General features: G+C 38.7%; 1 protein-coding gene across 1 annotated transcript in view; it reads right to left on the bottom strand.

Annotated features, from left to right (window-relative positions):
• The window catches only part of ipo13b (importin 13b), a 225279-nt gene that overhangs the window by 42369 nt on the left and 160704 nt on the right, over positions 1-22206 (bottom strand). Inside the window, exons 10-13 of the mRNA XM_043700097.1 lie at positions 15002-15145; positions 14751-14831; positions 7859-7996; positions 5523-5619 (exon numbers count right to left, since the gene is read on the bottom strand). Coding sequence (XP_043556032.1) covers positions 5523-5619; positions 7859-7996; positions 14751-14831; positions 15002-15145 — 460 coding nt within the window. The remainder of the gene's footprint in view (positions 1-5522; positions 5620-7858; positions 7997-14750; positions 14832-15001; positions 15146-22206) is intronic.

Genomic DNA, 22206 nt, shown 5'->3' on the forward strand with positions numbered 1-22206 from the left:
TATTTATCATTTATTACATGATGAAGTATCGGGAGATATGGATTATCTGCTTAAAACATGGGATCAGGATCTGGGACTAGAAATCTCCACAGAAACGTGGAATGATATCTGGGAAAATGCTAGAAGAATTACTATTTTTAACAGAACCCAGGCTATCCAGCTGAAGATACTTCATAGGGCCCATATAGCACCGGTTCGATTGGCAAAATTTAAGGCAGGAGCATCTCCAATGTGTCCTAAATGCAAAATAGAGGTGGGCACTCTTGTACATTGCTTATGGACCTGTCATAAGATCCGTGGATATTGGACTAAAGTAGCAAGTACCCTGACAGAAGTTTTAGGAACGGAAATTAAAGTGGACCCCGTATCTCTCCTCTTGGGCTTTTCGAACTTTCCCTCCCTGGTCACGTACGTGAAGAGACTATTTTCTATTCTTTCTTTCTGTGCAAGGAAAAATATTTTGGTGAACTGGGCGGCGGAGGGCCCCCCTGGACTTTCACATTGGCACAGACTAATTATGGAATGTATTCCCCTTGACTTCCTTACAAATAATGGTGCACCGAAAGACCGAATTATTTTATAAAATATGGCAGCCCTTTTTGAATTACATAAATACAGATATTTCGGCTATCCTAACAAGGGCTTTTATTTAATTGAGATTACAAACCTGGCTGGTCCGCGGCCCCTCGGGGGAGGAATCCCGCACGAATACGGGTTTTATTATATCTGATGCTAACACATCCCGAGCATGTAAGAGATGTAAGAGACTTAAATATAGGTTAGATTAGTAGATAGTTGAGTTTTGTTTGTTTGTTTTTTTTTCTTTTCGGTTTTTTTTTGTTGTTTTATTTTTTTGTCAAATTTTGGCTATTGTATATTTGAGCTAATTGTATATCAATGTTTATATCTGAGAGTTTTGTTTATTTTTGTAAACTTGTAAAAATGTTAAATTTCTAATAAAAATATCTATTAAAAAAAAGAAATGCATTACTTCACACTTACTGTCAGTGAGTCAGAGATGTACAGGACAAACAGACCTTTCGGTCTAACTCGTCAATGCTGACCAGATATCCTAACCTAAACTAGTCCCATTTGCCAGCACTTGGCCCATGTCCCTCTAAACTTTTCCAATTCATATACCCATCCAGATGCCTTTTAAAATGCTGCAACTGTACTAGCCTCCACCGCTTCCTCTGGCAGCTCATTCCATACATGCACCACCCTCTGTGTGAAAAGGTAGCCCCTTAGGCCCCTTTTATATCTTTCCCCTCTCACCATAAACCTACGCCCTCTAGTCTGGACTCCCCCACCCCAGGGAAAAGACCTTGTCTATTTATCCTATCTATGTCCCGCATGATTTTATAAATCTCTAAGGTCACCCCTCAGCCTCCCTCACTCCCAACGAAAACAGCCATAGCCTATTTAGACTCTTCCTATAGCTCAAATCCTCCAGCCCTGGCAACATCCTTGTAAATCTTTTCTGAATCCTTTCAAGTTTCACAACATACTTCCGATAGGAGGGAGACCGAAATTACACGCAATATTTCAACAGTGGCCTAACCAACGACCCGCACAGCCAAAACATGACCTCCCAACTCCTGTACTCAATACTCTGACCATTAAAGGAAAGCATACTAATCGCCTTTTCCCTGCGACTCTACTTTCAAGGAACCACGAACCTGCGCTCCAAGATCCCTTTGTTCAGCAACACTCCCCAGAACCTTTAAGTGTAGAAGTCCTGTTCTGATTTGCTTTTCCAAAATTCAACACCTCGCATTGATCTAAATTAAACTCCATCTGCCATTCCTCAGCCCATTGGCCCATCTGATTCCGTTGTACTCTGTGGTAACCTTCTTTGTTGTCCATTACACCTCCAATTTTAGTGTTATCTGCAAACTTACCAGCTATACCTATGCTCACACCCAAATCATTTATATAAATAACGAAAAGCAGTGGATCCAGCACCAATCCTTGTGGCACACCACTGGTCACAGGGCTCCAGTCTGAAAAGCTACCCTCCACCACCACCCTCTGTCTTCTACCTTTGAGCCAGTTCTGTATCCAAATGGCTAGTTTTCCCTGTATTCCAGGAGACTGGTTAGCAAGGTTAGATCTCATATGAGGAACCTTGCCAAAAGTCTTACTGAAGTCCATATAGATCATGTCCGCTGATCTGCCCTCATCAATCCTCTTTGTTACTTCTTCAAAAAAGTCAATCAAGTTTGTAAGGATTTAGATGGTTTCCCACACACAAAGTCAGGCTGACTATCCCTATCAGTCCTTGCCTTTCCACATACATGTAAATCCTGTCCCTCAGGAATCCCTCCAACAACTTCCCCACCACCGATGTCAGGCTCACTGGTCTATAGTTCCCTACCTTTTCCTTAAACGTGGCACAAAGTTAGCGAATCTCCAGTCTTCCAGCATCTCATCTGTGACTATTATGATACAAATATCTCAGCAAGGGGCCCAGCAAACATTTCCCTAGCTTCCCACAAAGTTCTAGGGTACATCTGATCAGGTCCTGGGGATTTATCCACTTTTATGCATTTCAAAATATCTAGCATCACCTCCTCTGTAAAATGGACATTTTTTCAAGTTGTCACCATTTATTTTCCCACATTCCATATCCTTCTCTACAATAAATACTGATGCAAAATACTCATTTAGTATCGCACTGTCTCCTGTGGCTCCACACAAAGGCTGCCTTGCTGATCTTTGGAGGGCCCCCATTCTCTCCGTAGTTACTCTTTCGTCCTTCAATGTATTTATAAAAACCTTTTGGATGCTCCTTAACCCTATTTGCCAAAGCTATCTCATGTCCCCTATTTGCCCTTCTGATTTCCCTTTTAAGTATACTCCTACTGCCTTTATACTCTTCTAAGGATTCACTCAATCTATCTTGTCTACACCTGACATATGCTTCCTTCTTTTTCTTAACCAAAACTTCAATTTCTCTAGTCATCCAACATTCCCTACACCTACCAGCCTTACCTTTCACTCTAACAGGAATGTGTGTCTCTGGACTCTTGTTATCTCATTTTTGAAAGCTTCCCATTTTCCAGCCATCCCTTTACCTGCGAACATCTGCCCCAGATCAGCTTTTGAAAGTTCTTGCCTAATGCGATCAAAATTAGCCTTCCTCCAATTTAGAACTTCAGCTTTTAGATCTGGTCTATCCTTTTCCATCACTACTTTAAAACTAATAGAATTATGGCCGCTGGCCTCAAAATGCTCCCCCATTGACATTTCAGTCACCTGCCCTGCCTTATTTCCCAAGAGTAGTTCATGTTTTGCACCTTTTCTAGTAGGTACATCTACATACGGAATCAGAATTTTTTTTTGTACACTTAAATTCCTCTCCATCTAAATCCTGAACACTACAGCAGTCCCCGGTCTATGTTTGGAATGTTAAAATCTTCTACCATAACCACACTATTATTCCTACAGATAACTGAGATCTCCTTAGAAATTTGTTTCTCAATTCCCCTCTGACTATTAGGAGGTCTACAATACAATCCCAAAAAGGTGATCATCCCTTTCTTATTTCTCAGTTCCTCTCAATTAACGTCCCTGGATGTATTCCCGGGAATATTCTCCCTAAGTACAGCCATAACTGTTTGGCTTGCTCTCATTCCTGAACATACCAATCTCAGATTGATCTCTTTCTTCACTATTTCCCAGGGTCCCACCACTACACCCACCTCACTAATTTAAATCTTCCCAAGCAGCTCTAATAAATCTCCCTGCCAGTATATTAGTCTCTTCCAATTCAGGTGCGATCCATCCTTCTTATACAGGTCACTTTTATCCCAGAAGATATTCCAGTGATCCAAAAATGTGAATCTTTCTTCCCTGCACCAGTTCCTCAGCCACACATTCACCTGCTTTATCCTCCTATTCCTTCCCTCAATAGCTTGCAGCACGGAGTAATCCAAATATTACTACCCTCCAGGACCTTTTTAAATTCCTGCCTAACTTTCTATATTCTCCCTACAGAATCTCATCCTTTTCCCTTCCTATGTCATTGGTTCCAATGCATATGATGACCTCCTATTGGTCCCACTCCCCTTTGAGAATATTCTGCACCCTCTCTGAAATATCCTTGATCCTGGCACCAGGGAGGCAACACACCATTCTGATTTTTCGCTGCTGGCCGCGCAAATGTCCGTCTGTGCTCTAACTAGAGAGCTGCCTATCACAATTGATTGCCTGGAACCTGACATACCCCTCATTATATTATAGCCTGTCTTGATACCAGAAACATGGTTGTTTCTGCTACGTTCCCCTGAGAGTCTATCACCGGCTACATTTTCCAAAAGTAGCATACTTGTTTGAAATGGGGATAGCCACAGAAGATTCCTGCCCTACATGCTTACCCATCCTCTCACACACAAACACTTTATCAAGCTTCCATATATGCAAACACAGCCTCCCTAACACGCACAAACTCACTCTCTCTCACACATGAATGAGCACACACACAATCTATGGGGTGCATTTGTATTTGCAGAATTATATTTGCGGATGCATTCTACTTGGCCCAAAAAGTGCACAATTTGCAGGCTGTCAATCCATATAACATTTTATAAATTCCTACTTTAGAAATAGAACCAGTCTGACTCAAGACTGGGATAGAGACAGACTCCAACCTCTCACCTTTAATGCACTGAGCTGAGTTGTCACCTTTTTTAAAGAATAAAGAATGTGACTTAAAAGTCATCCTGGGATTTACATATTAATGAACAGAAAGGTGAAAGACTTAACAATAATCTAGGTTTGTTCAATATATCATTTCAGTTGCATGACGCTGTAATCTTTTGCTATAAGTTCTGTGTCTCATGGTCCTGCTTCACAACTGATGAAGGAACTGCGCTCCAAAAGCTAGTGCTTCCAAATAAATCTATTGGACTATAACCTGGTATTGGAAGAAAGTGAGGACTGCAGATGCTGGAGATCAGAGTGGAGAGTGTGACGCAGGAAAAGCGCAGATCAGACAGCATCCGAGGAGCAGGAGAATCGTCCAGCACCAACACTCTTGACTACAACCTGGTGTTGTGCGATTTTTAACTTTGTCCACCCCAATCCAAGACTGGCTCCTCCACATCATTTTCAACTTATGTATGCAGTTGCATACATAAATTACCAATTTAAAACACAAACTGCTGAGTGTATACGTCAGCTTCTCTTCTTAATACAGTCCACTATCTATTAATGATAACTACAAATGTCAGGCACAAATTAGTGTCATAGAACGTGACTAACACAGGTGGTTTTCCAACAGCCATTCATTTACATTTTGAATCTAGATTATAAAAAGTCACTTTTTCATTTGAAATTAGATATTAGAAGTTTTTCTTTCTTTGCAGTTCCTCATTACTGTCAGAATCAAAACCTCACTGAGCATCATAGGTACTGAGAAGCCAGTACTTGGAACTGTATAGCTCACACTCAATCACAAAAGAAATTTAGTACCCATTAGAATTTCCAACTGACCAATATTTAAAAGAATGATCACTTACCTTGTTGGAAAATAGAGAGGGTCACAGAAGTAACAAGAAGGAATAGAGCCTTTACAGGGACAAAGTGAGTTGGATCATTGGCAAATATATGCACCAGCTGAAAAACACAAGAATCCAAATAACTTTAGACAACTAGAATAACATTTAAAAATAAAAAAAGGTGAGAAAGAAAAACACAAAAACAATCATCAACCCCTAAACAAAAGAACATTGCAGCCACCACTGTGGAGAAGTAATGTTGGAAATATCAGCCGGGAAGCAATTAAACTTACTGCACAAACTGGAGTTAGCACAGAGCGATTGAAATTGAGATTCTTCATTTTCTAGACACATGGACTATCCTAGCTGTGCATGAGGTGTGGGGTTAGCATAAAACTTTACAATTTTACCAGGCTATATTATATTCCAAAGGGAAAATGAACACACGTAGGCCTGTAACATTTCCAAATTTTGTGAGCATTTCCCATGCAGTACTGAAATAAAAAGCTGGATTTGTATAGCAAAGTGCATCGCCCCATCTCTGAACTCCTCTAGCCCTACATTTTTTTGTAATCCCAGCAACTCTCCAGTTATGCCTCTTGCATGTCCATTTTCCTTAAATCATTCCATTGGCTTCGATAACAGTCATCGGTGTCTATAGATGCTTTGAGATTCTCTTAAGATTCTTCACTTACTTTGATTAGGTTTCTATGGAATACACCAGCACATTATAAAAATGCAAAATTGTTGAGTGAATCCCATCAGAACAGTTACTGTGTACTGACAGCAACTTGAACAGTTTGCATTTGGTTTCATCTAACAAAGTGTCCCTCAGTCCACCTTCAAAGGGTCTACCACTAGCAAGTTCCTCTCCAAACCACCCACCATCCTGATTTGGAAATGTACCTTTGTTCCTTCAATGTTGCTGGGTCAAAATCCTGCAATATCCTCCTCAATGCCATTGTGAATTACCTACAGCAGTCAAGATGGTGGCTCACCATTACCTTATCAAGGGGCACTAAGGTTGGACAATTAGTAGCAACCACATCCCATGAATCAATAAAGAAAAACTCTAGCGGAGGGGATAAAAATTGGCGACAATAGACTTTGGTATGGTGCTCTCAAGACTAAGTATAATGTGTTTTAACATTTAAGTGTTCAAAGTCTAAGCGCAGTGATATTACACTGTAATGTCCAGGAAATACAACCAAATCATCTCCAGTACTTCTAATGGTCTTCCTAATGGTCACAATCCACCTGTAAATTTTTATGATTGATTAGTTACAACTCCAAAGTCCTTCTCTTGGTCTGTAACCTTTAATCATATTCATGCATGGCTGGAGTTTCAAAACCAATCCGTACCACAGAGGACTTATCCACACTGAAAGGGATGAAACTTGCTTTATTACTTGTATAAATGTAATTTATAGATCCATAGACTTGGCTAGCTAAACGCAAATACGGCTATTAAAGGAGGTAGAGAATAATGTTTGATGATTTGCTTGTTTAGTTTGTGATATTTCGTCGCTTTTCCTACTTGTTTACTAAACAGAAATGACTTTTGGGCAGTTTAGTTAGTGGGATCATCAAGTTCACCAGCAAACAATGATATTTTTGCAAATCACAACTTTTGCTCTTTGGAAACTTTTAAATTGGGTTTGTGAATGGTGATGCAAATTATTTCTAAGGTGCACCATCTCACAAATGCAAAATTTATATCAAGTAGATAAGTTTGTAAACCTAATTATGACTAGACAGCTTCTTGATTAGGCTACTGTTATCAGTAAATCATTTTTCAGGTTTTGCTCCTTCTTTTTCTGCATATGTTGGGTATAGCTTCATGGGCACCAGCAATTGAATGTTTCTCTCTAGTAATCTTTATCCATTGTGAATTTAAATAATAGGAACATCTCAGGTGAGTCTAATGTACTCACTTAAAACTGCATCTATGCAATTTGAAGTAGGTTACTGAATAGTAAGTGAATGCAAAACCTTGACCAACTTTTCCTTTTCCCAGCTCAAATTAGAGTCCATTCTGAAAAATGTCTGCTGCTACACATTTGCAAGTCACATAAACCAGCAAGGATCAGGGATTGAAGCTGTGCCTTGCTGTTGGTTTTAACCCACATATAAACTAAAATAATTAAGTAGCAAGTACTTCATATGATCAGAATGAACTGGACAATCTCTACCCCATTAGAAGTGCACTTCTGTAAATGTTTACATTTCTGTAACTGTTAAATTTTGTTAAAACACCAATTTAAAATGAATATTTTCCTTCCTTCACAATACAAGAGAAAGATCATTCAGTTCATTCAATGGAAGAATTTTATTTGAAATAATAACATGGATTCTACCTGTCGTGTTAATTCCAACGCAGATGCCTGTGGAATAGTACTGTACATCTGACCCAGCATTTCTGAAAGCTGCGGAATCATGGGAGCAAAATCATCCAAAAGCGTCTTCACAGACTTTTCAAAAATTGCACAAACAGCCTGGAATGAAAAAAAATGAAAGAAATCTTAATACCAAAGATCGTAATAAAAAGGTTATCAAGTTATTTTTAATTCACCACAGGAAACTGTAGGTCTCAAATACTCTCAGCCAACAATGATACCAGTTTTTATTAAATGAGACTTTGGCCTAGAGTTTATCAAATGAAGTTTTCCTAACTTTGCCAACCAATCACCATCCCTTCACTTGATCTAAAACGTACTGCCTCACTTTTCTTTGCATTAAACCTTATCTGGTTTCTACTTATCCAAGTTGCTCTTCCACTTAAATGTTGTTTTTAAAACAGTCCTCATCATATTTAACCTTCAGGATTAAGATTCTTATTTTTAAGAAGTCTGTAAATTTTATAAGATGCGCACTCCTAAAGTCTATACTTTTAGATGCTAGATGTATTTTAAATACATCTCTCATTCATTCAGTCCAAAAATAAATTAATTAACTTCTAATCCCAACTGCAGCACACAATAGGGCACTTCCATTTAATCAAGATTAAAATGAAGATCAGAAATGAAGGGCTTTTGCCCGAAACGTCGATTTTCCTGCTCCTCGGATGCTACCTGACCTGCAATGCTTTTCCAGCACTATTCTAATCTTGACTCTGATCTCCAGCATTTGCAGTATCCACTTCCGCCCACTGACATTTAGTGCCAACAGTATGTGATTGGATTAAAGAAGAGCAACTGTGGATGTTCCATGGATCATTTTCTAATCCTCACTGGATACAGTCAAAAATCACACGATCCCAGGTTATAGTTCAACAGGTCCACCACAGTTCAACACTAGCACCTTCACATTGTCATTAGATACAGACAAGGTACCAGAGGATTGGACATCTGCATACACTGTACCATTTTTTGGAAAAGATGTGAATGGTAAGACAAATAATATTAGCTCAATTTGTCTGATTTCAGTGATGGGGTAATTATTGGAATCAATTCAGAAAAAGAAAAAAGTGACACTTGGAAGGCATGGATTAGTCAGGGTTAGTCAACATGTTCTCATTTACAGAAGGTCATGTTTTACTAACAACTGAATTTTTTGAGGAAATAACAGAGAGGATTCATGAGGGTAGTGCAGTGGATATTGTCCATGGATTTTAAGAAGCCAGTTGATAAAGCCCCAAGTGGCAGACCAGTCAGAAAAATTATGGCCCAGTGGATACAGGGGAATATGACGAGTTGGATCCAAAATTGGCTCAGCAACAGGAAACAAATGGTTGACAAATGTTTTTGCAAATGAGAAGTGGTGTCCAATGACACTCCACTTTGGGGCCCTTGCTGTCTGTTTTATATATTAATGATTTGGACTTAGATGTGGCAGGCATGATTGTGAATTGTGCAGCCCAAAATAAAAACTGGCCATATGGTTAGTGATGAAAAGGATGGCTGTCAACTCCAGAAAGAGTTCAGTTGGTTTGAGTCAAGTGGGAGGAAGGAAGTGAAAAATGGAGATCCATCAGGAGAATGTGAGGTAATATATTTGGGAAGGGTAAACAAAGCTGGGAAATACAGAATAAATGGGATGTTATTGAGTTGGGTAGGGAGACAAAGATACCTTGGGAGTTCATGCTCACAGGTCCTTAAACAAGGCAAGACAGGTAAAATAAAGATGGTAAATAAAGTATATGGAACGTTTTCCTTTACTGGATGAAGTATAAAATTTTTAAAAAAGGGATGCTAGAACTGCATAAAATATTGGTTAATTGGGGTAGTGTACACAGTTCTGGTCAGACAGGACATAATTGTTCTGGACAGAGTACAAAAGAGATTTACAAAGAATGTGGCTAAGCTTTGAAAACTGCAGCTGAGAAAAGATCATATTGGCTAGGGTGGTTTTCTTAGAACAAAAGCAGCCGAGGAGTGTCCTACTGAGATATACAAAATTATGAAGCATCTAAGCGAAGTAGACAGTGAAGACTTAGTCCCCTAATGAAGATGTCAATTAACAGGTAACATCAATTTAAGGTGATTGGTAGAAAGATTAGAGGGATTATGTGGGAAAACTTTGAAACAGGGCACCTGGAATTTGATGCTCAGTGTGGGAGTGGAGGCAAATACCTGCAATTTATTTGAAAAGCTACCTGGATAAAAGTAACAGACCAGGTGCATCATTCTAGTGCATTTGAAAACAACTCACAAAACATTTTTCAAAAAAATCCTGTCCATTATCCCAGCATTAATTAAAGAAGGACCTGCTCACCGCTTCAATAACAGAGTAGAAGGTGGCCCTATAAAGAGAGGCCACAGAACCAGTCTGTCTGCACTGGCTCATCTGCAAAGCTTTTCAAAATGTCAGAGCACACATTCATGTTGACCCAACATTATTCCTTCTGCATATATGTGTGTATATATATATATATATATATATATATACACATACATACACACACACACTTTATAGAATGGATGCCCGCTGGGGAAATCTACTAATGTCTCTCCTCCTCCTCCTTGTAACCCTTTATAGGTAACAATCCAAATTACACTTAAATGCCTTGACTGAAATTACCTCCATCTTTACAGATGAGTTTCATTACAGATACCAACACCTGCTGAATGAATTTTTTTCCCCAAACCACTGTTGCTTCTTTTGCCAATTATCTTAATTTAGTGCCCTCTTCAAGAACCTTCTGTGAATGGGAACAGTTTTTCCCTATCTGTTCTAGCAAAATTTGAATACCCGTGTTAAATTTCTTCTCTAATCCTCCCTTCCCCTAGGAACACAGTCACAACATGTCCAATCTAACCACATTACTAAAATTCCTCTTCTGGGAATCATTTTCATTAATTTTTATGCACTCTCTCCAATATTCTTCATTTCTTTCCTAAACTGTCACCCAGAACTGCATACAATACTCAAGCTGAGGGCAAGTCAGTATAACTATAACATCATAAGAAATAAGAACAGGAATAGGTCTTTTGGCCCCTTAACAGGATCATGGCTGATCAGACACTCATGTCCACTTTCTGGTGTTTTCCCCTACTGATCAAGAATCTATCCATCTCAGCCTTAAATATACACAAGAACTCTGCCCCTCCAGTGCTGTGGCAAGTTCCAAAGACTTGCAATCCCAAGAGAAGGAATTTCTCCTCATCTCAGTCTTGAATTAATGCCCCTTCATTCTTAGGAGAAAGTGAGGACTGCAGATGCTGGAGATCAAAGTCGAAAAGTGTGGCACTGGAAAAGTTCTGCAGGTTAGACAGCATCCAAGGAGCAGAAAAGCCGACGTTTCGGGCATAAGCCCTTCATCGGGTCCCTTTATTTTTATTCACCAGCTACACTTGTGTGATAGCTATCAGTGTTTTGTGTGTTTCAGCTTTCTGCAGTTTTTGTCCATTTAAATAATACTGTTCTTTTGCTGTCCCTTCCAAAATGAACAAGTTCACATTTCCAATGCAAATTTAACATTACCTTGTTACTTTCATATTAATAAAGCCTAGGATTCTGTAAGCTTAACTGCTTTCTCAACCAGCCCTGCTATTTTCAATGACTTATTCACAGAGTCACTCACTCAGGAATCTCCGCTCCTGCACCCTTTTAGAAATGTATTCTATTTTGTAATGTGTCTGTGTCCTTCCTACCGAAATGAAACCACTTCACACATTCAAAACAGAAACTTTAGGTTGAATCATCATACAAGGGTGGCGGTTGGAAGATCATGTTGGAAAACTTAAAGCATCACAAGCTACTGAGGCAGGAAACTGCAGGGGCTCTGACAAATTTTTAATGCCTTTCTGGCAGAGAGTGGAGGCAGGGGGCTTGCCAGAGGACTGTTGGATGGCAAATGTGCTTCTACTTTTTTAGGAGAGTCAGTAGAAATGAACCAGGAAATTACAGACCTGCGAGTGTCATGACAGTGGTAAGGAAACGATTAGAGAAAATTCTGAAAGAACTAATTAATACCCACTTGAAAAGGCATGGGTTAATTAGGGATCGCCAACATGGCTTTGTCAGAGGGACGTCATGCCTGACAACTTTGTTAGAACTTTCTCAGAAGTTGATTAAGTGTGTAGATGAGAGAAGTTCAGTAGATGTTTACATAGATTTTACAAAGCTTTTTGACATGGGAGACTGATTGAGAAGGTTAAGGCACACAGAATTGAGGGAAACTTGGCAAGATAGATCAGAAATTGGCTTAATAATTGGACACAAAGGGTAATGGTAGAAGGCTGCTTGAGTGACTGGAGGTTGGAGTCCTGCAGTGTACTTCAAGGTTCAGGATTGGGACCCTTATTGTTTTACGTACATAAATGACACAGATGAAAAACATGGGGGGATTGTTAAGCAAATTTGCAGATGACAAAGATTGGGAAAGGGGTTTGTCAGATGGGCAGACCAGCACGAGATGGTATTTAACCATGATAAGGGTGAGGTGATGCACTTTGGAAAAAGAAACAAGATGAGGGAGTATTTAATGAACGGCAGGATGCTAAGCAGTTTGGAGGAACAGAGAGATCTCAGGGTAATTATTCACAAATCTCTGAAGTCACGTGAGTAGGATAGTTAAGATAACATATGGGACATTTGTTTTCATCAATCATGGCATTACAGCATAAAAGCAAGGAGGTAATGTTTAAGCTGTACAGATCAGTGATCAGGCTGTAACTAGAGAACTGTGTGCAGCTCTGGTTACTACACTACAGGAAGGATGTGATCGCACCAGAGGGTGTATAGAGTTGGTTCACCAGGATGTTGAGTCCGAATAGAGAAGTTGAGCTAGAAGGTAGGTTTAAGACTGTTTTATTAAGAGCAGAGAAGACTAAGGGGGGGAGACATGATTGAGGTGTGTAAGATTATGAAGGGTATGACAGGATGAAGCAAGAGCAACTGTTCTCCTTGGTTGAGGGGCAAGTCATGAGACGGCATAGTTTTAGGGAAAGGGACAGGAGTTTCAGAGGGGATTTAGGAAAAAACCTTTTCACTTAGCGGGTGGTAGGAATCTGGAAAGGTAGTGGAGGCTTTAAACCTTACAACCTTTAAAAACATTAGGAGAAAAGTGAGGACTGCAGACTCTCCTGCTCCTCAAATGCTGCCTGACCTGCTATGCTTTTGCAGTGCCACACTTTTTCACTCTGAACCTTTAAAAAGCTATTTGGAAGCGTACATCACATATCATGATATTCAAAGAAACGAATTGGGATTTGCACACTTTTAGTGGTAGTTATGTCATACAGACTCAATGTGCCAAAGAGTTTCTTCTGTATTATATGAATCTATTAGATTATTGAAGTAATTCTCAGGGTAAAATTCCATGCTAGAAAATGTTCAATTCCTAGAAATGCTCAGTTTGCTATAAACAAATGTCGATCACCAACTATAAAGATGAACACTCTTTAATTACCACTTTAACCTAACTGTCCACACATCACCTGACATAAGCGGTTCTGAAAATTTTGAAATAGAACCAAGGATTCAAAATGGCAACTGTTATCAGAACAAACTATTTCATCTCCAGATAATGAAGCCTACTGAACAGATAAGAAGCTTTTGCTAAGCTACACCAGGTGGGCTGTCAATCAATATACTCAAGAAGCAGTTCATTTTATAGTCTCTCCAGGGAAAGTTGTAATTCCCTTTTCCTCCAAATTTAAATGCTGAGAGAGTGTTTTAAATCTCTTCAGCAAATGACTATTAAGAGTTCCCAAACCTTATTTCTTCTAACTTCTAATACACAAGAGAATCTCTCTCATTGTGAATATATCCCAATATTTTCTGATCAATGTAAATAAAAATAAAATAAATAAATAAAAATTACCCAAAAATAAACTGAACATAAACACAAGCCGAAGCCTTCTGACTGGACAGCTGAATAATCCTTTAACAGCTTGCTACTTCATACCAAGAAAATCACTGGCTTTGAGGACCAACTCTTGCCTTGTCCTATTCCTGACTCAAGTTGCCTCACCACCTCCAGTGGCTGTTGGCCCACATTCTCTCTCCCTTTCCCCAGTTTCAGCAACCAGATTCCCACCCTTATCCCAGCCTCATAGCTGAACTTTTAACCAATAGCACACAGCAAATCCTGAAATTTTCAATCCTTTTCTAAGATTACAAAAATTGGCATCTCTGCTGTATCACCAAAGGTGGTGGTATCAGGAAAAGGTGCTCAGGAGATTGGTGAAAAGGTGGCCCTCATTTCTGTAGCCTCCTCCAAACCTACACAATCTCTTGACTCTGATCTTATTGTGCCATCTTGCACTTCACTCCATTATTACCAGGTGTGCCTCAAGTAGTAAGGCACAGGCTCTATCTGAACTTTTCTGGATCTCTTCTTGCTCTCTCCCTTTCAAGCATTTCTTTAATGCGCACCTCTTTGATCAAGTTTTTGGTTGCCATTTCAACTACCTTATTTGTCTTATTGGCATGGTTTCTTTAAAAAATGTGATTATACCTCAGAAGAGGCTTGGATTTTTTTGGCAACTGTGTTACATAAATATAAGTTGTTGTTGTAGTGACTGACAGTGATCATGAATCAGATACTAACCCACATCGCAACTTTATGAAGCGCATTGAAACTGTAATGTCATGTACGCATGTACTGAAGGTCAGACGTTGCTCACAAAAAGTATGACAATCACTTTCCTGAACACTCGAAAGTGACTGAGCAAAGTAATTGGTTTCCCAATTTCTTTTCCATTAAAAAGCTAAACTATACATTGAGAAGGAAGACAATTTTAATTCAAAAATGAAATCAACAAGTTATAGAAGTGCCAGATGTATTTTAATAGTCAATCTTACCTCAACAACCTGAGCATCATTCAGCCATTTAGACAACACTTTCTGTATGAGTTGGAAGACCTGTTGGAGGACCACCACAACCTGTCGAGAAATCATCACCTTTAATAGTTGCTTTTGAATGTCAAAGCAACTTTACAAAACAGAAAATTCCCCCATAAATATGTTCCTGGCAACATAAACATCATTCAACTTCTAAAAAAACTAAGTTCAAGCCATGAGAATCCCATGTTAGTACCACTGGTAGTACTTACAGGGTTGGGTCCTTGCAAGGTGGGTTTTTTCTTTGCTTCAGTGCCTTCTGGCTCATCGTCATGGTGACTGATATCCAATGTGGTGAACAAATTGGACAACAGACCCAAAATATGTATTATTGCTAGTTTATTTGATGGATTTGGCTGCAAGGGAAGGTCAAAAACAAAGCTATAATTGCATGAAAACAGAACAGAATTATGAGCAACTTAAATGATCGATACTTACAGCATCAAAACTTAAGTGTGTTCATAATGGCCATAACAATTCATAATAATTAACATGAGAATAATTATCACGGTAGGTACATAAATAAATAAATCTAATACAAATAAAAATGACTGAGTGATTAATTTGAAATAATTACTTTTACTGAAACAAATTTGTTTACATAAAACAAAATTAGCAATACTTTATTACACAAGTTACACAAGAAAAGTTTTAAAAAATTCAAGAAGCTGTTTAAAATTACATAGTGCAACAATGATACAAGTTACTGAAAAAAGAGTCAAACTAATTATAAAAAAGATTTAAAAAAATATACCTACTTATTGGCCAACAAAACTAGATACAGGAAAACATAAATGTAAATTGAGGAAAATCACAAAGAAAGTCCATGATCCTGAAAAGGCAGAAGATAAGAGAACGGACAAAGAAGTGAAGTAAAAATGATGATTTTTGTTTTTAAGGATAGACATAAGTAAAGAACCTTTCCCCAGCAGCATCTCAATTTTGAAAGAGTAGCTTACTTTTTGAAAGTAATGTAAAAAATTTGGGTGCAGTAGACCAAGTTAAAAAATTACTTCCGTTGATGTGCATATTCACAACCAAAGACAAGGTTGTGCAGCCAGCCATTTTAGGTCAACAATTCCTCCTACTATAAAACAGTTTATGAAGAATGTGGTATGAAATCTAGATAGCAGGCAAGTAGAATGGAAACCAGCCATTTTTGTCAGTTAATTTAGCCACAAGAGTACCAGTCATCATTTTATTTTCTGTTAATTAATGAGGCTTTTGTTACTGAAGTCTCATTTTCTAACCTCGCTATGCCAGGCGCCATATAACAGAATTATCTCCAGCTACACACTAAATCCTAATACATTTGCACCTGATTTTATTTCAAACTAAAATGAGACTATAATAGAACATTAGAACTGGGAGGCAGCAAACCAAGATTCATTTAATGCATTTTTTCCCCCAACATTACACACTTATTGACACCAAAACAGTAGTTCACTTACTTGTTCCTGAGAGGCAAAATACACCTACATATATAAACCTCAATTTACACTCAAGCCCATACGTTCACTCTCATAATTCACTCAGTTATAAACACTCATTTTTTTACCACTTAAAAATTAGCTTATAAATTGTCCACTTGCACAGGCAGTCACTTGGAGAGCATTTTCAGTTCCACATTGTTCAAAAATATCTAAATTATCTATAAAATTACAAACACCAAGTTAAATCTTAAACTGCCAATGACTTAGAAATTGAATGAATGCCATTTCATTTGAACAACATGCTTACAATTTGATCAGATGCTTTCAACCTGTCAATAGTAACATTTGTAACCAAGCATAATTGCAACACTTGCAGTACACCTCATACTAAAGTTGTTCGATACAGATAACAACCCATCATGAAAATTGCTAGTATTGCTCTCAATCAGATTTACTAGATGAGGTGTTAAGAATGTACCTGCCTGGATTGCTGAGAATGTTTATACAATATTTACCTTAACACAATTTAGTACGTAAAATCTTAAAAATCCCTTGTCCCTTAAAAATTGAACCTGGTGTATTATCATTAGACTACTGATCCAAAAACTCAGCTAATGTTCTGGGGACCTGGTTCAAATCCTGCCACAGTAGATGGTTGAATCTGAATTCAATTTAAAAAAATCTCATTAACAATCTACTGATGACCATGAAACTGCTGTCAATTGCTGGGAGAAATCTATTTGGCTCTTTTAGGGAAGGATGCCGGCCTTCATGTAACTCTGGACCCAAAGCAACATAGTTGACTCTCAACTGCCCTTTGAAATGACCCAGTAAGCCACTCCATTCAAGGGCAGCTGGGGACGGGCAAACAATCTGGCCAGGCAGTGACATCCAAGTCCCATAAGTGAAATGATAACCACAAAAATAAGTTACACAGCACATGCATATACCATGGATACATAACTCTCCTCTACCATCTCTAACATTTATTTACTATGTTGAAGTAGCCAATTTCAGCTAAGGCAACATGATGTTGCTAAAACTGAAATCCATATCCCTGCATTTGATAGTGGATATATCCAGGGCTTCAATTTTTCCAAGACATAGTAAACCTCTAATAGCAGTGTGAGCAGGATGAAGCATGGCTGTAAGACCTTGCTGGTTAAACCAACATTTGCCTCAGGTATAAATAAAGGCTACTTCAAATGAAATAGATGCTTTGTATCTGGTATGAGTGGAGATTCTAAACATCCAGGAACAGAGGGAAGACAACTGGTGAGAATCTTTTGAAACCTGATTCACAAAGTCTTTCTCACTGTTTGTCATAGGGAACACTACATTTGTAATCTATATTACAGCAGATTGAAATAAATTAACAAAGCCTTTCCAGGTAAACTTTAATTCCCAATATATCAGTCCATGGAAAGTAAAGGCTAGAATGATGACAGTTTTGCTAACTCATGGAGTTAATACACTGCTAGTCAATCACATATGGCAGAGACAGCATAAGCAGAACCATGTAAGATTGGGATAAACCAGATTTCAAATTATGGAACCATTTCAATTAAGCATATAGATACAATTTAGCCATTTCCATATGATATTTGGCTTTTGGGACATATAAAATTGAGGTGCTACAGCACCAATGGAAGGACGTCAAGCTACAGCATTGTGTTTGCAATGCCATGTGGAGGTAAAAATTCATAACAGAAAATGGTGGTTGGAAATCTACAAAAATGCAAGATTTTAATATTTTATACATTATCTAGAATTTCAATAAAATTCAATTTCTTCAGTCTCAGCACATAAGCGAACACCTATTTAGAGTTAGAGCCCTCACTGACATTTCATTTTATTTTATTCTTTTATCAACTTTGGTTTGGAGCTGTGAACTGGGAATTTGGATAAATGCAGTTTATTGCATTTGGTAAAATGAATAAGGGCAGGACTTGTAAGATTAATAGTAAGGCCCTGGGTAGTGTTATTGAACAGAGAGACCTAGGGGTTCAGGTACATAATTCTTTAAACATTGTGTCACAGGTTGACAGGGTGGTTAAGAAGGTATATAGCATACTCTCCTTCATTGCTCAGACCATTTGGTATAGGAGTTGGGACATTATGCTGTGGTTGTATAGGACTTTAGCGAGGCCACTTTCGGAGTACTATATATATTTCTCTTCGTTCTGCAAAGGAAGGATATTATTAAATTGGAGGCCTTTCAGAAAAAATTTACAAGGATATTGCCGAGACTTATCAGAAGCTGGATCGACTGGGACTTTTTTCACCGGAGCATAACAGGTTGAGGAACCTGATAGAAATTTATAAAACCATGAGGAGCATAGATAAAGTGAATAGCAAAGGTCTTTCCCCCCGGGTGGGAGAGTTCAAAACTAGGGGATATTTTGCAGGTGGAAGTTAAGATTTTTAAAAAAAGGGACCAGAGAGTCAACTTTCTCACACACAGGGTGGAATGGACTGCCAGAGGAAGTGGTTGATGCAGGTATAGTTACAAATTTGAGACATTTGGACACACACATGAATAGGAAAGGTTTAGAGGGATACGGGCCAAATGCAGGCGAATGGGACTAACTTAGTTTGTGAAACTTGGTCGGTATGGACGGGTTGGACTGAAGGGTCTTTTTCTGTACTGTATGATTTTATGACTCTATAGCTGAGAGCTAATGATGACTTTTGGACTATGGGTAACAGCTCATGTTAAAAGAAAAACAAATCAAACAGCCTTCTGCTTATTTGCGAGGCCAGATCTGGTAGTTAACTGAAGATTAGACCCTGATTAAAAAGGTTCTACAGATGCTTCATCATCGGGGAAGAGCAAAACGTTTGAACAGATAACAGAAGATGGTTATTAATGAGGTCAGTACCCAGGAGTTGGATCCTGCGAGTCTGGCAGGACTCAGGCAGGCAGCAGATCCAATCGTGCAAGATTTGAGAGAGATTTACAAAATTGACCAAGTTTGTATCAGATTCTCAGTTACTGAATTATCTCTCTTAGCTTGTGCTCACTTTGCTTACTTCAGAATCCCCAAATCCAAGTACTTGCAAACTGAATTAACCCAAAAATAAGTGAATAATCTTATCAACATCATCTAGCTGCATGATTGCATTCCTTGGATACATACTTTTACATCCAATGTAACTTACATCCAATGTGACTAAAAGACCAGCTACCATACCATGCCAATTCAATTACTAGGAGCCAAATGCCATTTCCGTCCAAAAATATTTCCAAGGAGTAACTACTCAAAGTCACCCCTCTTTTTTTAAAAAAAAGTCATGTTTATGATGCTGTGTTTTGAACTTCAGAAACTAAGCAGCACGAAGGAAGAACTGTGCAGGAGCTATATGTCAAATCCAAAACAAAGAATAGGATTAAAATGTACATTTTTAAGTAATTCCGTTGAGCACGTGAAGCCCATCTCACTTATATGTCACCCGTAAATTTTTGCAAGCATGATGTTTAAATGAATAGGAGAGCTGAAAGTGATGCTCAAGGTAGCAGAATTTACAGCTTTGAATTCAATGCATTCCTTCAAAGTATTTTCCTTTTTGAGACAAATATGGAAATCAAGTTTAGAACATTGAACAAATTATAATACAATCTTATACATGTAATAAGAAAAATGGACTAAATTTAAAATTAGCATCTGTCGAAATTTGCCAATTCCCAAATGAACAAGTGATTTAATAAGAGCCAAGATCATGAATAGGTTCATGCACAACTTAAAAGTTGGCATTTGGAAAAAAACCAATTGTCTCAGCCACCTCTGCTCTCAAAAGGACTTACCCGTTAACTGTAGGAAAATCAGAAGTTTGTCAGCCTTCTGCAAAGAGAAAAGTCACACGTATAACGCAACCATAAACAAATCCCTCATCATAGTGACAAGTTCTTGGTTTAGTAAATCTATATCCAGCTAGTCATTGCCATTAAATTACAAGGCAACGGTGACAAGTGTAGACTTCATACTGACGTTCTTTTATACAGTTAATGAGGATTCATCAAAGGAAGCAAACAGTCAGCATTTATAAGACAGAGAGCTGGCAACAAAAGGGTAGACTAAATAACAGTGAAAACTACCAAGAATGAAGATGTAAAGTAACTGCAATGACACGTTTCAGCATAAGGCTATAGTTTGCTTTTAACAAACTGTCTTCTGAACAGCATGAAATCTGCAATGTAGCTTCAATCATTAATGTTCTATTCTCTTCTCAGATTACACATACTTCATGCACAGAAAGCATCATTCTATAATTATGAAAACTTGCTTAAAATCATCTCTATCACGACTTAATTATGAAAATGCATCAAATTTGAGCATGTAGCAAAGGAAATAGTATCAATTTATGTTTATATTATGTCAAGACAAACTGGAGAGATAACAGGACGTTATATGGAAAACATGGTCAGGAGTTTGTTTCAAAGGATCTAACACTTAGAGTCAGAGATATACAATATGGAAACAGACCACATCACGTCCATGCCGAGCAGATATCCTAAATTAATCTAGTCCCATTTGCCAGCATTTAGCCCATATCCCTCTAAACCTTCTTATTCATATACCCATCCAGATGCCTTTTAAATGTTGTAATTGTACCAGCCTCCTCCACTTCCTCTGGCAGCTCATTTATACATGCACCACCCTTTGCCTGAAAAGTAGCAGCCTCTTAGATCCCGTTTAAATCTTTCCCCTCTCACCTTAAAACTATGCCCTCTAGTTTTGGGGTTCCCACTCTGGGGAAAAGACCTTGTCTATTTACCCTATCCATGCCCCTCATGATTTTATAAACCTCTATAAGGTCACCCTTCAGCTTCTGACGCTCCAGGGAAAAACAGCCCCAGTCTATTCAGCCTCTTCCTATAGCTCTAACCCGCCAAACCTGACGACATCCTTGTAAATCTTTCCTGAACCCTTTCAAGTTTCACAACATCTTTCCTACAACAGGGAGACCAGAATTGTACATAGTATTTCAAAAGTAGCCTAACCAATGTTCTGTACACCGACAACATGACCTCCCAACTCCTATACTTAATTCAATGAAAGGCAAGCATAGCAAACGCCTTCTTCGCTATTCTAACTATCTATGACTTCACTTCCAAGGAACTATGAACTTGAACTCCAAGGTCTCTTTGTTCAGCAACACTCTCCAGGATCTTACCATTAAGGTGCAGACGTCCTGCCCTGATTTGCCTTTCCAAAATGCAGCACCTCACATTTATCTAAAATTAAACTCCATCTGCCACTCCTCAGCCCACTGGTCCATCTGATCAAGATCCCACTGTACTGAGGTAACCTTCTTCGCTGTCCACTACACCTCCAATTTTGGTGTGAAGTGCAAACTTACTAACTATACCTCCTATGTTCACATCCAAATCATTTATATAAATGATGAAAAGTAGTGGACCCAGCACAAATCCTTGTGGCACACCATTGGTCACAGGCCTCCAGTCTATAAAGCAACCCTCCTCCACCATCAAGCCAGTTCTGTTTCCAAATAGCTAGGTCTCCTGCTGTTCAATGGGATCTAACCTTGCTAGGCAGTCTACCATGAGGAACCTTGTTGAATGTCTTATTGAAGTCCATATAGATCACATCCACTGCTCTGCCCTTATTAATCCTCTTTGTTACTTCGTCAAAAATTCTACCAATTTCATGAGACATGATTTCTTAGACACAAAGCCATGTTAACTATCCCTAATCAGTCCTTGGCTTTCCAATTCCTTCAGGATTCCCTCCAATAACTTGCCCACCACCAATGCCAGGCTCACCGGTCTATGGTTCCCTGGGATTTCCTTACCACCTTTATTAAGTAGTGGCACCATGTTAGCCAGTCTCCAGTCGTCTAGCACCTCACCTGTGGCTATTGATGATATAAATCTCGACAAGGGGCTCAGCAATCACTTCTGTACCTTCCACAGAGTTATAGGGTATACTGGATCAAGGCCTAAGGGTTTATCCAGCATACCA

This window comes from Chiloscyllium plagiosum, chromosome 11 (genome assembly GCF_004010195.1).
Source record: "Chiloscyllium plagiosum isolate BGI_BamShark_2017 chromosome 11, ASM401019v2, whole genome shotgun sequence".
NCBI lineage: Eukaryota > Metazoa > Chordata > Chondrichthyes > Orectolobiformes > Hemiscylliidae > Chiloscyllium > Chiloscyllium plagiosum.